Source organism: Diachasma alloeum, unplaced genomic scaffold, assembly GCF_001412515.2.
Source record: "Diachasma alloeum isolate Michigan unplaced genomic scaffold, Dall2.0 Dall_scaffold_00366, whole genome shotgun sequence".
NCBI classification, from domain to species: Eukaryota; Metazoa; Arthropoda; class Insecta; order Hymenoptera; family Braconidae; genus Diachasma; species Diachasma alloeum.
In genome coordinates this window covers 894,211-910,468 of record NW_021680505.1, presented here as the reverse complement: position 1 = coordinate 910,468, position 16,258 = coordinate 894,211, and the positions used below count along the sequence as shown (strand labels likewise).

At 39.2% G+C, this 16,258-nt stretch overlaps 2 protein-coding genes across 2 annotated transcripts in view; one reads left to right on the top strand and one right to left on the bottom strand.

The window, feature by feature from the left end:
* LOC107041527 (protein expanded) overlaps positions 1–5,911 on the top strand; it is a 47,870-nt gene extending 41,959 nt beyond the window's left edge. The window contains exons 8-9 of the mRNA XM_015262122.1: positions 424–2,186; positions 4,995–5,911. Of these exons, the coding sequence (XP_015117608.1) occupies positions 424–2,186; positions 4,995–5,462 (2,231 nt within the window). The 3' untranslated portion in view covers positions 5,463–5,911. The remainder of the gene's footprint in view (positions 1–423; positions 2,187–4,994) is intronic.
* A 9,439-nt stretch (positions 5,912–15,350) lies between these two features.
* Positions 15,351–16,058, bottom strand: LOC107041472. Its single transcript, XM_015262056.1, has 2 exons — positions 15,776–16,058; positions 15,351–15,718 (listed from the first exon to the last, which is right to left on the bottom strand). The coding sequence occupies exons 1-2, from the start codon at positions 16,056–16,058 to the stop codon at positions 15,351–15,353; spliced, it is 651 nt and encodes a 216-aa protein (XP_015117542.1).
* Positions 16,059–16,258: the final 200 nt, after the last annotated feature.

The window sequence follows — 16,258 nt, the reverse complement described above, 5'->3', positions numbered from 1 at the left end:
GACGATTTTAGCGACATTATCCGCGATGGTTGGAGCATCATTATGTGTGATAGTTTGAGCAATATTCATTGTAGCCATCTACCGATAATTTTATCAACATGAAGAGCGATATTAACCATCATGTCAAGTCCCATTAACAACTCCGCCATCATTTCCAATTATGGTAGTAGTCAATGGCTATGTAATTGGTTGAAGTATTGAAAAATTCTAATGTTCACCATTTGAAAGTCTATTATCGGAATTTAGTAATTTTTGTATCATTGAATTTCCGATTTTCTATTCTAATATCTGCCTGAAATTTGTAAACAAGGTACTGGCGTCCCCCTTATGTACGACGGTATTATGGCCCAAACAATAGTACATTAGATACCGTCATCGTCCTCAAGCATCTAAAAAAATTCTGACCCCCACTGTTCTCCTCAGATAACACCTCCGTGGACGACGGGACGACAAGCGTTGACATCGTGAGCGAGACCAGCGGCATCTACACCCTCCGCAGCTCGGCGATTCAAGACGAACGAATAACCGAGCTCTACCCACCCTCCGAAATCCTGGAATGCTCTATCCAATCAACAACGGACGAGGTCTCCGTCACCTCCGGCTTCTACACAATTCACAGTGGTCTACGTTCCGAAACCAGTGACGTCTACACCGACACAAGTCCCGAAGACCAAGAGCCAATCTACAGTATCTGCAAGGGTGACGACGACAACGTCCGCGAGACAACCTCATCCGCCAACATGAACGGTATCGAGGACACTCGATCCCGCAGTAACAGCATTCTCAGCACAGGTAGTTTCCGAGGCGATGGAAGCGACCCCTCGAACATTGGTCCCCGCCTCTCAGCCGACGAACTTTCAGACTTAATCGTCGGTCGCTACCCGCCTCGAAAAACAATCAGTGCCTCCATGGACTCGGATTGCGATTACGTAACAATGCCACCTCCTCCCCCTCCCCCTAGGATAGACAGCAACGAGCGAAAACTGCCACCTCCGCCCCCCTATCCTTCAACAATGGGTTACGCTCTGGAGGCCTCGAGGCTTGGTAAAATCATCCCCGAAAGGCTCGCCGAGAGGGAGCCACCACCGCCACCGCCTTACAACGCCCCCAGGGCTGATTTCATTCCCCTACCCCCTAGAAGAAGCGAACCCCCGCCTCCCCCTCCCCCATACACCTCTCCCAGAGAAATAATACAAATTCCACCGCCAACTCCTCCTAGAAACGACGCAATAACCCCCCGCGAACCCCCTCCCCCTCCCCCCTACCCAGAAATGACAGCAGAAAGACGAAAAGCGATCACAACCTTATACCCAGAGAGCGAGGACGAAATAATGGCTAGACTAGCAAATCTCAAAACATCTGCATTAACAAATCAAATCCCCTCAACTCTAGCACCAAAACCTCCCCCTAGAATACAACCCCCAACATATCCCGGTGACAAAATGAAGCCAACACCTGTGCACGCACCAGTCGCTGCCCTAGTAGTTGGTCCAAATAATTACCTGGACGTTCACGCTTCCAGAGGTGTTGGGCCAGGAAATTCAACTGCTCCACCACCTCCACCACCACTACCACCACCACCAGTTTCCAGCACTGGAAACCTAACGACAGTCTACACTAGTCAAGTCGCAAGGTCCCAAATAGAGCAGTATAGACAGCAGTTGTACTCAGACGTTGACTACGTAATGTTTCCGCTGAAGGATCCTGCTGTCTCTAAACAAGAGTACATCGACGCCAAGCAAGGTTCTTTGCTCTCGGGATTGGCTACCGCTGCCTATCCACCACCGCCTTATCCAGCTTTCAATAATAAGTCCTCGGTGGTGTACAGAAGCACTCCGTATCTCGCTGGATCTTCCTTCTCGTCAACATCGAAGTACGCCTCGAATTTGAATCTGAGTGACACGAGTCTGAATAATTACCCGATTCACGGTAATTTGAGCAGTCATTATGCAGCAAGCACGAGCTCTTTGTACAGCGGGGCGACTTGTTCGTCGTCGATCGGTAGTCACAGTTTGAGAAGGGAACCCCCGGCTGTACCTGCACATCCTTATAATCAGGCATTCTCGAGGACGCGGAGCGATGAGAATATTCTCAAGTGCTTTGAGACACCGAATAAAATGCTGATTCAGCCGAAACACACCCGACGTCTTCCACCCCCACCTCCACCGCCTCCTTATGAAATCCAGGTACAGTAGCTAAAATTGAGACGAAAGTCTATTGATCTATATAGTTCTAGAGCTTTCACACGGAAAGAAATCAGTAAAAATGATGGAACTCACAGTTCGCTCACCGATTACGGAATCGACTCGGAAATTTCAGGTGACGGTATCGTAATTTTTCACAGGAGATTCAGATAAAAATTACAGAACGCTCTGGACAAATTCCGTGATTTTAGGTCAAAATTATGTTACAGTTCCGTAAAATTTTCTACAACCTTGCGCTCCGGAATTACGGAAAAAATACGTAATTTGTATTGAATATTTCTCTTCGTGTACAGTTTCTCACCTATTCAAATTGACTGGAACGGATGCGCGCGTTGCTCCATCATCATTTTCACTTGTAGAAGTTCCCTTTTCTTTATCCAAATTTCAAATATATTAACCCTAGTCTAGTGACCAAACGCGACCCTGCGAATTTTGTCACCTCCGCGGGGATTCCCCGCAGTGTTATTTAGGCTTTAGCGTTGCCGAATTCACTTTATACTACCCCCGTGCGTTTAGTGAGTTTCCGGCAACGTCGCGTCATGGGTAATCTCATTTAACATGGGAGAACAAAATTTATCTGTCCGAAATAATTTGTTTTCTTTCGGAATTTTGGGAAATATATTGTTCTAAAAACTACTATAATTTTGTACACACTTCAATTGACAAAGTCAATTTTTTTCCAGTTTCTGCGGTTAGCTAGTCAATTGCAATCCTTTAATAAAAAATCCAGTGTAACGGTTTTTGAAGCCAATCTATTTGGCATATTGTGTCATAAGATTTTTCATTAATAATGATGGCATAACTTAAAGATATTACGATAATACTTTATTATATTATATTCTATACTAAATTAGAATACATCGTACAATGTATCATATACAATACATTATGCATATATAATGGTATATGTAATATAGCACAATATCGTATACTCAATGTATGTTATTATTATTATCAGCTTATTATTATTTTTTTATTATGTACATTATATTTTATGATGCATATAGTACTCTATTATATATTGTATATTATAGATAGTATATGGGGTATTCCATGTGAACTCACCCAGGTCAAAACCCTCACCATCGCCAATCATATTGCCGATTTTTCCTGTGGTTGTATATGGAAAAATGTGACTTGTCAAATTTTTTCAGATTTTTTGAGGCATTCTGGGGGCAACCATGTTTTTTTGCAAGTTTTATATTCAAATGCCTGTAACTTCAGTAAAAATCAACCGATTTGAGTTTTTTTTGTTACAAAATGTGCGTCTTCGAGCACACTTTCCATATAAAAATATGCCAATTCTTTTCAATTCGTTCTTCCATCGATTTCCTCAGAAAAACTTCAAAAAACGAGTCGTTTTCAAAGTTGGACCCTTTTTATATTTCTCAAAAAATTTCAGTGAATATATTGGACCAAAATAAATTTTTTTACCAAAGGCCAAAGTGGGATCTCTATTAGAACACACCACTCGGAAAGATTTATTGTTAACGAATTTTCAAAAAAATCATCAAATTGTTCCAGATTTGAATATAATGCAGTGATTCTTCAGGCGGTACATTCAAATAATGCTTCTGCGTTCAAATGTGAAAAGAATTTTGAAATTTTCGAAATTTTTCATCCCGGATTCATATATTCAAATTGGAAATGACGGCCACGAAATGGGAAGCCCACTTTGGCTTTTGGTGAAAAATTTTGTTTTGGTCCAATATATTCACTGAAATTTTTTGAAAAATATAAAAAGGGTCCAACTTTGGAAACGACTCGTTTTTTGAAGTTTTTTGAGGTTTTTCTGAGGAAATCGATGGAAGAACGAATTGAAAAAAATTGGCATATTTTTATATGGAAAGTGTGTTCGAAGACGCACATTTTGTAAAAAAAAATCAAATTGGTTAATTTTTACGGAAGTTACAGGCATTTGAAGATAAAACTTGCAAAAAACATGGCTGTCCACAGGATGCCTCAAAAAATCTGAAAAAATTTGAGAAGTCATATTTTTCCACATACAACCACAAGAAAAATCGGCAATATGATTGACGATGATGAGGGTTTTAACCTGGGTGAGTTCACATGGAATACCCCATATATAATATAGGATAGCATAGAATATAATATAATATAGTATCATCGGAATATCTTTAATGTATATTATCATCATTTATACAAAATCTAATGACACAATACGCTGTATAGATTGGCTTCAAAAAACGTCACACTGCATATATATAACAAAAGTAGAACGCAAAATATATATTTGAAAAAACCCATATACTGGGTATTACATATAAAAAAAATAAAATACATTCCTGAAACTTTTCCTTCAGAAAACTTGATATTCACTTCTGAAATCTAATATAAGACTATTCATAAAAATTGACATACATCAAGCCCCATGGAGTAGGACATACGCGCGCAGAGCGCGCGTACTAATCTAGTTGGAGAAAAACGACGCGCGGCGGGGTTTCCCTCATAGGGTGACTAATCTGGGGTTAAATTTCTTACATCCAAATGCATTATAAAAATGAATAAGTGAAAAATCTCTCTATATTATAAAAATCCAAATCGACTCCTGGCGATAGAAAATTGAGACGAGTCGTTTTCAAAGTTGGACCCTTTTTATATTTTTCACAAAATTTCAGTGAATATATTGGACCAAACTAAAATACTTCAAACCAAGGGTCACAAGGCACGGAATGTGGGTCGCATAGGGGTGATGTAGGGGCGAAGCGCCCGCTCGCTAGTCCTCAAAAACTGGATCAATCTCAAATCGTCAATTTTTCGTTCTTACAGAGTCTGGAAAAGAATTATCCTCTGCCTTCGCTATCCACCCAGTCAAAGCCAAGCAGCACAACCACTGAACCTGAGCAGGACGACAAGGAAGTGATGCTTGACATTCGAAGTCTTCGCGAGAAGAGTAAAAATCTGGATCTGCCCCTCATCTCAGCCCTCTGCAATGATCGTTATCTGTTGAAACAGACAAAGGCATTTGTCATGCCAAAACATCCAGCTGATGAGGCCAATGCGTCCGGATCAGGTGTAACAAAGAGCACAAGAAGCACGAGTAATAGTTGCACTAGTAGTAAAACTAAATATCCTGTTAGTGGTTTGTCATCCACACAGATCACAAAACCCTCGAAAAAGGCGTTGACAAGTGCTCACAGACATCCTTCTGAGATAGTCAAGGGTAATGCTTATCGAGTTAATTCAACGACTAGATTGACCATTAACAAAGATCCGTCTAGAGTATCACACTCATAAGAATTGTGAGTGAAGGTACTAGATTCACTGAATTTGTTCAAAAATTTATTCTTAGCCGTGCTTCTTCAACTCAGGGTGCCATTGCAAACTCACTCAATGATTATAATCACTACATCTCATGACAGATGGGACCAATTGTCAATTCCATTAACTATCATCATGAACTAAATATATTGTTATATTGACACTATTGTCATTTGCTCAATTCAACAATGATTATTTTTTTATGATGAGTGAAACATCGTCTTCTATTTTATCGAAATAAATATGAAAGACAGAACAATTGCGACGACGTACTTTTCCTTTTTTATATACATGTAGTAAACAATTTCGGATTCATTTTTGTCGATTTGGGAGGTCGTTGCTTCATTCATAACGTGCAAAGATTCTCACTATAGGTATTTAAGGTGTATTTTTATACTATGACTACTTAGGTATTGGTATGTGCTATAAAGATAAAAAATATAGTTGAACCATTTACCTTTTTGAAGTAATTTTTATTTTATTTACCTCTTCCAAGATCATAACACGAATTTTGAAATTTTCATCAATTTATGGAGCCATGCAAGGATGTTGACTTCCCTCACCATTAACAATTTAAAGGTGTGTGTACATGGAGAGAAATGTTTGGTAAAAATTACGGAACTCACAATTCTCTTGCCGAATACGGAATCGAATCAGAAAATTTAAATGATGCTATCGTAATTTTTCACAGAAGATTCAGATAAAAATTATGGAACGCTCTGGAAAAATTGCGTGACAATTCCATAAAATTTCCTACAACCACATTTCGCTCCGGAATTATGGAAAAGATACGTAATTTTTATTGAATATTTCTCTCCGTGTAAGTAATATTGCTACGGAGAGAAAAATACACGACAATTTCGTGAAAGGTTCCTCCAAAAATTAGTGTGCTACCCTCCAATGCGGGGACCTATCAGTGGTTACGCTAATAATAGAAATGTAACACATCTATCATTCGAGGGAGCCAGTTAGAAAATACTAGGTGGCGTTCTACAAAGTGACGCTACAAAGTGACGCTCTCGACCATTCAAAAATTGGGGTGCCAATCCGTTGAAATTTTCACAAGGAGCTTCACACTCCACGCGATACTCCATGTGCGTGCAGTTAGTGGCGATCGCCGGCGATATTTGAGTAATCGACATTCTACAGTTCCTACCAATTCATTTTTCAAATCACGGAAGTCACCACTTAGTGAAGGAAAGCAGATGAAAATTTACCGAATGACACAATTTACTGAGTGACTCCAAAATTTGGAGTGGGCCCACCACACTGATAGAAAAAATCTCTGACACGTAGAGTACAAGTTCTTGGCTCAAGAAACTACATCATTCGCGCCGTTTTAACTGAATGAATTCTTCATGACTTTGGATCAAAGAAATAGGGGAACTTGGCATAAAGTATTAAATATTGGACGGAAAGAGCAGGAAGTTTCGCGTGCATCATAATGCTTTCCATATTAGATCAGACTCGCTGGCAAGAATAGGATGCTTGTTCAACCTGTTCTACTATTCTCTCGAAAGAGGTGTTGGTATATTCGTGACAAAATTTTATCTTTGAGTGAAGGACGTTCGCTACCGCAACAAAATCTCATTACTTGAATCTAAGAACTTCGTTCAACTCTCCCCAAAAATCCATTCTTTTCAATCCAATAAAGGTAGAATTCGCGTAGAAAGTGATGAATTTTTATGATCCGTATGCAGCATACAACGAATGTTGTGCAACATGTAATTGCAAAATGATGTTTTTCAAGCAAAGTAACGGACGCACTTTATCGAAGTATGAACCTGACTTATCACATATCAGGAATACTTGTCTCAAGAGAATGATCACTGGCACCAATGTCGAGATTGCTGAGCACGGTAAGTAGAAATTTTCTCATCAGAGTTCTTATATTTCGCAGGATACTTCACCGTGGGAAGTACAATGTGATATGCAAACAAACGCAAGTCAAATATTTTTATAGAGAACATTTCTGAATTTCATGCAATCGACAGCATGTTGAGTTCAGTAAATTTTCAGCCCTGTGATCGAAATCGTATTCTCTGGTATCAAGAACGCGACTATTCAGTTGTAATCCCAGTTCTTTTTCAAGAGAATGTTTGTACGGAACAAATTGAATTTGGGGCGGGTTTTTCAAATTTTTATCATAAAATTGTTAATGATGAATCAAAAAACACGATTTTATGAGTTAATGGATATGATATCTAATTTTACATTGTACGGTATCAAGAACATATGTTGAGATACCGTAGATGTCATAACATCATAGGACAGAAATATGAGGGACGGTAAGAATTAACGATAAATCAATGAAAAATCACGGACTTTAGTTATAAATTATTGTCTATAAGATTAGAAAGCATTGACTCGTTGGATGCAGAAATTTCGGTGATTTTACAAATGCCATCGGTAATTATTCGATTCCCTGACAATTTTAGGAGAATATGTGGCTAGTTTTGTAGAATATTTGGTGACTTTATTCTATCAGCCTAGGTTTTCGTGCCATACTCCAGCCAGTTTGGAGCGAGACTCGGAACTCTTGTTCTGGAATAGAGATAACTGTCAATCTCTTGTCCCAACAACATGTACTATTGATGTTTACCCCTAGGTTTTTCCATCAACCGTTTCTAGAACTAAGTTAGAGTCTTTTTTTCTTTGATACAACACATTATCATTCTTGATTTCTGCTATGCTAAATTACAAGAATTTTTGAATGGATATATTGGCAGGAAATAAATATTTGAAAATCATCAACGGAACTATGAATTTTTCTTTTCAAGTGACTCGTCGTTAAGGGAATTTTCATTCCAAAAAATCTAATTAGAGATTATCTCTAAATAGATTAGCGAGATAGAGTAATGCCTGATGTTGAATCAGTGCAACTCTAGACTCCAGAGTGGAGAGCTCGCGTAGGATACTTTGAATCACAAAATGATTCGATTAATTCATTTCACAGAGCCCTTTCTATGCTCTAAAGTAAATAATGACATGGAGAAAAAATGCGACACATAGTGGCGTATTCGAGTACTAGTAATGTCTTATCATCAAATTAAAGTTTCATTCTCTCAAGTATTCAATGCGTGGGGTGGAAATGTTGATTCTCTTGTTTCAAGAGAATATGGCTCTGAAAGTCTCTTGTATTGTCGTCCAAACCCTGAGATAAAACGCGAAGATTCCCCAAGCTGTTTTTCTTTTCATGGATATAGAAGACGAACTTTTCCTATTTTTCGAACAAAAATTTCTCTCTGTAATGGAAACTCCAAATTGCAAAAAAATGGTCAACTCGGTCAGGAAATTAGGAAATTCTCAAAATGCAATTATCTCCATTCAATACAATCCGAATGCATCAACTTCCAAGAGATTTTCGTCGACATCTTCTCATTTTTCATCGAATATTTCTAGTGGGGAAGACGAGGATATTGCTTTCACTCGATTTTTAATGTAGGAATCGCCATCAGAACAATAAAATTATTGATTGGATCTTTTTATTGAACGTGCTACTATTTTCCATTCCATTTTTTCACGAATGTTAATTTCACTTTTCTTCCTCGCAGATGTTATGTTCTACTGTGTAGTTTGATCAATTCAATGGAGAAAATGTTAGTTAATTCTGAATCATGATACTTGAACTCTGTTTGTGTCATATAGACCGAATAAACTTGCCGTTTTCCTACGTCTACTGTAAAGAAATTCATTCAAACTACGTATACAGTATAATGATCATGGGCTTAACGGGGCCCCATTGGCACCAAGTCACCAAAATCTCTTCGAAGTTGATGCATTCGGACTGTTTTGAATGGAGATAATTGCATTTTGAGAATTTCCTAATTTCCTGGCCGAGTTGACCATTTTTTTTCAATTTGGAGTTTCCATTACAGAGAGAAATTTTTTTTCGAGAAAAAATCATAGGCGGCTGTATCTTTGATACAGCTGTACTTTTATTACGTGGATACGTCTACTGAACATCATAATTTTTTTCGTATATATTTTACATAGATTCTAATATTTTAACGTCAGTTTATTAAATATTGGTCGATGGTACGAAAAATATGAAACAGCGAAATGTATTAATATCGATATTACGAACAAAAGTTAAATCTAAACGAGTATTTCCCAATGTTGTTGGGGAAGTTTGGCAGAGCTGTAAATCAAATTCAGTTTCCATGAATTCGAGGAGTTTTGGGTTTTGAGAAAAATCGTGATTGAAATCTCCGCATAGCATGATTGGTGTTTTTTTTTATCCGGTTCCATTGTTGGGATGAGTTTCTTGAGAGAATCAGTATATTCAAGCAGCGATCGAAATAAAAACATTTGAATATTTTCAAGTGATACTCCTGGGTGAATATATATAGCAGCATACACACATCCTTGCGAATGTCAAGACGGATCCACAAATTTCATTCATTACAAATAAAACCAGCAATCCGTATGTTACCGACCGGTGATGTTCTAGAATTGCGATAGATGGCACTAAGGCATGAACTCAATTTCACAAAATGACCCCCCATAGCGAAAACGGAAACATAGACGTATCCACGTCAATAGGAAAAGTTCGTCTTCTATATTCATGAAAAGCAAAACAGCTCGGGGAATCTTTGCGCTTTATCTCAGGGCTTGGACGACTGTACAAGAGACTTTCAGAGCCATATTCTCTTGAAACAAGAGAATCAACATTTCCAACCCACGCATTGAATACTTGAGAGAATGAAACTTTAATTTGATGATAAGACATTACTAGTACTCGAATACGCCACTATGTGTCGCATTTTTTCTCCATGTCATGTTTTACTTCAGAGAGCATAGAAAGGGCTTTGTGAAATGAATTAATCGAATCATTTTGTGATTCAAAGTATCCTACGCGAGCTCCACACCCTGGAGTCTAGAGTTGCTCTGATTCAACGTCAGGCATTACTCTATCTTGCTAATCTATTTACAGATAATCTCTAATTAGATTTTTTGGAATGAAAATTCCCTTAACGACGAGTTACTTAAAAAGAGAAATCCATAGTTCCGTTGATGATTTTCAAATATTTGTTTCCTACCAATATATCCATTCAAAAATTCTTGTAATTTAGCATAGCAGAAATCAAGAATGATAATGTGTTGTATCAAAGAAAAAAAGACTCTAACTTAGTTCTAGAAACGGTTGATGGAAAAACCTAGGGGTAAACATCAATAGTACATGTTGTTGGGACAAGAGATTGACAGTTATCTCTATTCCAGAACAAGAGTTCCGAATCTCGCTCCAAACTGGCTGGAGTATGGCACGAAAACCTAGGCTCTTAGAATAAAGTCACCAAATATTCTACAAAACTAGCCACATATTCTCCCAAAATTGTCAGGGAATCGAATAATTACCGATGGCATTTGTAAAATCACCGAAATTCGGGATCCAACGAGTCAATGCTTTCTAATCTTATAGACAATAATTTATAACTAAACTCCGTGATTTTTTCATTGATTTATCGTTAATTCTTACCGTCACTCATATTTCTGTCCTATGATGTTATGACATCTACTGTACCAAGCAACATATGTTCTTGATACCGTACAATGTAAAATTAGATATCATATCCATTAACTCATAAAATCGTGTTTTTTGATTCATCATTAACAATTTTATGAAAAAAATTTGAAAAACCCACCCCAAATTCAATTTATTCCGTACAAACATTCTCTTGAATATATGAAAAGAACTGGGATTACAACTGAATAGTCGCGTTCTTGATGCCAGAGAATACGATTTCGATCACAGGGCTGAAAAAATACTGAACTTAACATGCTGTCGATTGCATGAAATTCAAGAATGTTCTCTATAAAAATATTTGACTTGCGTTTGTTTGCATATCACATTGTACTTCCCACGGTGAAGTATCCTCCGAAATCTAAAAACTCTGATGAGAAAATTTCAACTTACCGTGCTCAGCAATCTTCACATTGGATCCAGTGATCATTCTCTTGAGACTAGTCTTTGATGTATTTTGCACTATCACTTCTTTATTTCACTTTAATAGATAAGAATATTCCAATGAAGAGACCCTTTTGATAATGAGAATTATTCCTTCTCGCAAAGAATACCGGAATGTAGTGAGGCGAATCATTAACATAATTGAAACAATCACGTTGATGCGTTCTAGACTAATATAATTATTCGTGATTGAAAAGGATATCGATTTTATTTATTATCATTGCTATTAGATTGAACTATTCATGGTCTTGCTATCATGCCCATATTCTCTTGGCGGAAAGTAATCTTGCTTACATTTAATATCAATCTGATGAAGTTTCTATTCTCTTGTGTGAAGAATTCGTACTTTTCGCTATAGATAATTTTGTTTTTCATGATTTTCGACAGAGGTGATAGGGTTTCCAATCAAGTAAGTCGGTCCTGAGGGCACACATCTTCCTCTCAGAATATACTTCAATTAGGTAAAACTAAGAATCTCTTGTATCAAGAGATTCATGGTCAAAACCCCATTCCCTTGTCTCAAGAAACCACTTCTGTCGTGTCAGAGATTTTTTCTATCAATGCAGTTTTCGTCTCTAGTGTCATAAAATAGTATATTTCAGCACGTGTGGGGCAATTTCGTCTTTAACGTGTGTGGGGTTTACAGCATGAGCCGAACGCGAGTGATGTAACCACACACGTTAAGGACGAAATTTCCCCACAAGTACTGAACAAAATTTTATGTCACGAAGCCTATGTGTAATCCAGCCGGTTTCAGGCATGAGTGGCATAATAGTATATTGTGTTACTAGTGCGTAAAGTTCCACTTTTTCGCATGCACGTAAAAAACATTCTGTTTTGCAGTACCTGCCGAGTTCATTGTTCGGAACGGTAGTGGGGGTAATGTGTTTGTTTGTATGCACACGTGCGTAAAGTGAATTTTGCGTAAAGCGAAGATTTTCGCGATTCGTAAAGCTCACGCTCGTGAACTTTACGCACGCCGTACGAAAAACAACCGCTTTACACACACCGTTTCGAAATAGTATATTTCGATACGATTGCGGGAAAGTGTTTTTGGGCTCGTGGGAGGTGGATAGCACGAGCCGAAGGCGAGTGATATAATCCCACGAGTTAAAAACACTTTTCCCGCGAGTACGAATCCTATTTTTCATCACAATGTGTGGGAAGTGGGGTTTTGCGCACGCAGAGCGTACGTAAAATGTCACTTTACACACAGCGTGATGAAAAGGGCACTTTTGAGATAGGTATCACAAAAATAAGATTTCTCAAACTATGTCGGGTATGGTGGCAACCAGGGTGGCAACCATCCCGTCAGTGAAACATTACGCAATTCTACGCGCATGACGTCGAAAACAAGGATGCAGAATGCATGAGGAGTGAGAGACCTTTTTTGGGCGAGAACAAGCCCAGAGGAGAAGAGAAGACAAATAATAGAAGCAGAAAATAAAGGGAACTCTACTCACAGAAGAAAAATATTCTTGAATTGGCTATAATATTCCGGAATCAGGAATATATGTATTCCGAAATCCGGGGTATTATATTCCGGAATCCAGGATATTTTATTGGCAGTGTCTATTCGCACGCGCCACGGTAAAGCTTACCGTGGATTCACGGTAGATCCTCACTCACATCTTGTCTGACATCTCTGCTATGAACTCTGGTTTTCAACTCTGACAATTGAGTTGAAAAGCAGAGTTGTGGCAACATTGTCCAGTGGGGTCTAGGAGTCTCCCCTGGTTCAAAAATCATCCTTAGAATCATTTGCACGCCATTTCGCGACCCGCTCTTAGAATGTAAGCACACGGGCCTAAAAAAACATTCACATCTTCCCTGACATCTCTGTTATAAACTTGGGTTTTGAACTCTGGTTACAGAGTTGAAAACCAGAGTTGTGACAACATTGTCCAGTGAGGTCTAGGAGTCTCCCCTGGTTGGAAAATCATCCTTAGAATCATCTGCACTATATCTCGCGATGCGCTCGTCCACTCGGGCCTAAAAAAACATGCACATCTGGTCTGACATCTCTGTTATGAACTTTGGTTTTGAACTCTGGAGGTAGAGTTTAAAACCAGAGTTGTGGCAACATTGTCCAATGGAGTCTAGGAGTTTCCCCCGGTTGGAAAATCACCCTTAAAGTCATTTGCACTATATTTTGGTACCCACTCCTGCACTCGGATCCCATTAGACAAATATGAATATTGTTGAGAAAACGTTCACTTAAAATGGAAAAAAAAATTATTTCATCATTTATGTGCATTTAATGAACTATTTGTCAACTATTTATTTCATTTTTTATTTGCGTTAATCTAGACTGATATCCGTATTCAACAAATTAATATTTTGAGAAAATTATTTACTAGTTAACTATCTGCCTATCACTTGTCAATTGATTCGATGTGTCTAGTTTATTGTCTAGATTTAATTTGAGAAGTACAAGTTGAGGGTCCACGATCTCCCATATATCCATGGTAGAAATTACCTTGAATCCACGGGAAAACGTCCCGTATATTCACGGTCAAAGTTACCGTGGAGCGTGTGAATAGACACTCCCTACTTTCTTCTTAATTGCGGAGACATCCCCAGGGGTTTACAGATTTTTCAGAGGGTGAAGGAAGTGTCGTGAGACATTTTTCAATACCATCGGTCGTTCGGAGTATTTGGGGTGCGGATATTTTTTTCCGTACTGATTTTCACTTTTCCCAGGCCGGGGATTGCTATTCGCGATCGCAACGTAGATGTGGGAACCATCAAGTGGTCTCCAAACCAACTACTCTTGGGGGCCAACCAATGAGATCACGGAGAACTCGGCGTTTTCATTGATTAAAGCCTATCAACCTATCATTGGTTCAGCCCTAGTGATTTCATTGGTTGGCCCCCAACAGTAGTTATTTTAAAGCCAACTTGGTGGTTGTCACTTCTATGTTGCGATCGCGAACTGACCCTTCCCCGAATTGGCAAAAATGAAAGTCACTAAGGAAAAATATTATTCGCGTCTAGTGCCACAGGGGTTTTCAACTCGTGTGATTGGTACGCCCCGTCTTCGGCTCGGCGTGCCAACCTCACTCACACTCGTCGAAAACCCCAGTGGCACTCGACGCGAAATCAACTATTTTTTCCGTGCTGTACAAAATGTTGATGTGATATGTGGAGGCTAAGCCATGCCGTGAAAAAAGGTGATAAAAAACGTTACATGCTTTTTTAAAAATGGCATATTACTTCTTTTCTTTCATTACAAGAGTCCTATGCACTACTCGACACGCACGAAAAAATTTAATAGAAAAACCTATCGAATTCGTTAGAAAATTCCATTGAATTTCTATCAAACTTTCTATTAGTTTTTGGTTGATTCTACTGACATGTTCAGTAGAAAACATTTAATAGAAAAACTCAACAGAATTCGATTTTTCTATATAACTTATTCTTTTCACATATTTTTTATAGAATTTGCTCGACTCAAATTTTTTCAAGTTTTTTTGTGGGATACTCGGGAATGTTGGACGGGTTGATGAAATTATAACACGCGTTATAACAGTAGAAATCGAATGGAATTTATTCACAGCGAATGTGTCGATGTTTACACCTTGAGAGCTATGACGAATCTGTCTCTCGCGACGATATAGGCAATTAGATCATCCGATCGAGGGTGCCCGAAATATGACGAATCGTCAGGAGGTGACGTAGTCAGGTATTCGGCTACTAAGCCGGTGCGAATACAATATAGTGAAATAATTAGAACGATAAATAAGTAGCTTCGCTACGATACTCCCCTTCTGTGTCGGGAAAAAAAGAGGGAGTTAGCTATGTACAATATATACAATATAGGCAATGTATACGCGTTAAAATGGCACTAAAAACGGTATACGTGATTTGAAAAGAAAATTGAATATTGAGTGAGTTTATTGACTGAACCTGACGCGTTTTCGTACTGGTCGAGGAGTTGAGTCCAAAGATGATCTTGCGTCACTCGATGGAGCCCAAGATGATGATCTGCGTCTAGATGGTCCAGGTTGCGGTGAGGCATCTGGTGTCGTACCAGGGGTCGATTGTTCTGACGACGGTAATAGAGTGTCGTCTGAATCGTTGTCGTCATCCGGCAAGTCAGCGTCGGCTGCTTCGTCTTCGGCAATGGAAAATACTGGCTTCAGACGGTCAATGGATACGACAGTTTCTTGACCATTGATCCAGACGACGAAATGCTTCTCGTGTCGCGATATGACACGATGTGGTCCTTCATACGGTGGCGTAAATGCATGATGAGCAGCGTCTAAACGAACGAAAACGTGCGAACATTAGGCGAGTTCTTTAAATACGAATACCTTACGTTGGCCGTGTCGTGTGCCGGGAACTGGAGCGAGCTCAGCGAAGTGGTTTCTGAGTCTGTCGGCAATCGTTACTGCCGGTAGGCCATTGTTCGGAGCAGGAGCGAGAAATTCTCCTGGTAATCGAAGTGGCTCTCCAAATACGATATCGGCAGATGTGGCGTTAAGATCGTCTTTCCACGCTGAACGAATTCCAAAAAGCACGGTGGGGAGGGTATCTACCCAATGAGGACTCTCGTGACACCGTATTGCTGCTTTGATTTGGCGATGTAGACGTTCCACCATGCCGTTAGCTTGCGGGTGAAACGCCNGGGGGCAGGAGCGAGAAATTTTCCTGGTAATCGAAGTGGCTCTCCAAATACGAAATCGGCAGACGTGGCGTTAAGATCGTCTTTCCACGCTGAACGAACTCCAAAAAGCACGGTGGGGAGGGTATCTACCCAATGAGGACTCTCGTGACACCGTATTGCTGCTTTGATTTGGCG

Excerpts from the sequence above, each read along its gene's own strand:
- LOC107041472 (XM_015262056.1), bottom strand. The coding sequence starts at position 16,058 with ATGGTGGAACGTCTACATCGCCAAATCAAAGCAGCAATACGGTGTCAC. Across the intron at positions 15,719-15,775 it reads CGGCACACGACACGGCCAAC|ACGCTGCTCATCATGCATTT; the intron begins GTAAGGTATTCG and ends TCGTTCGTTTAG.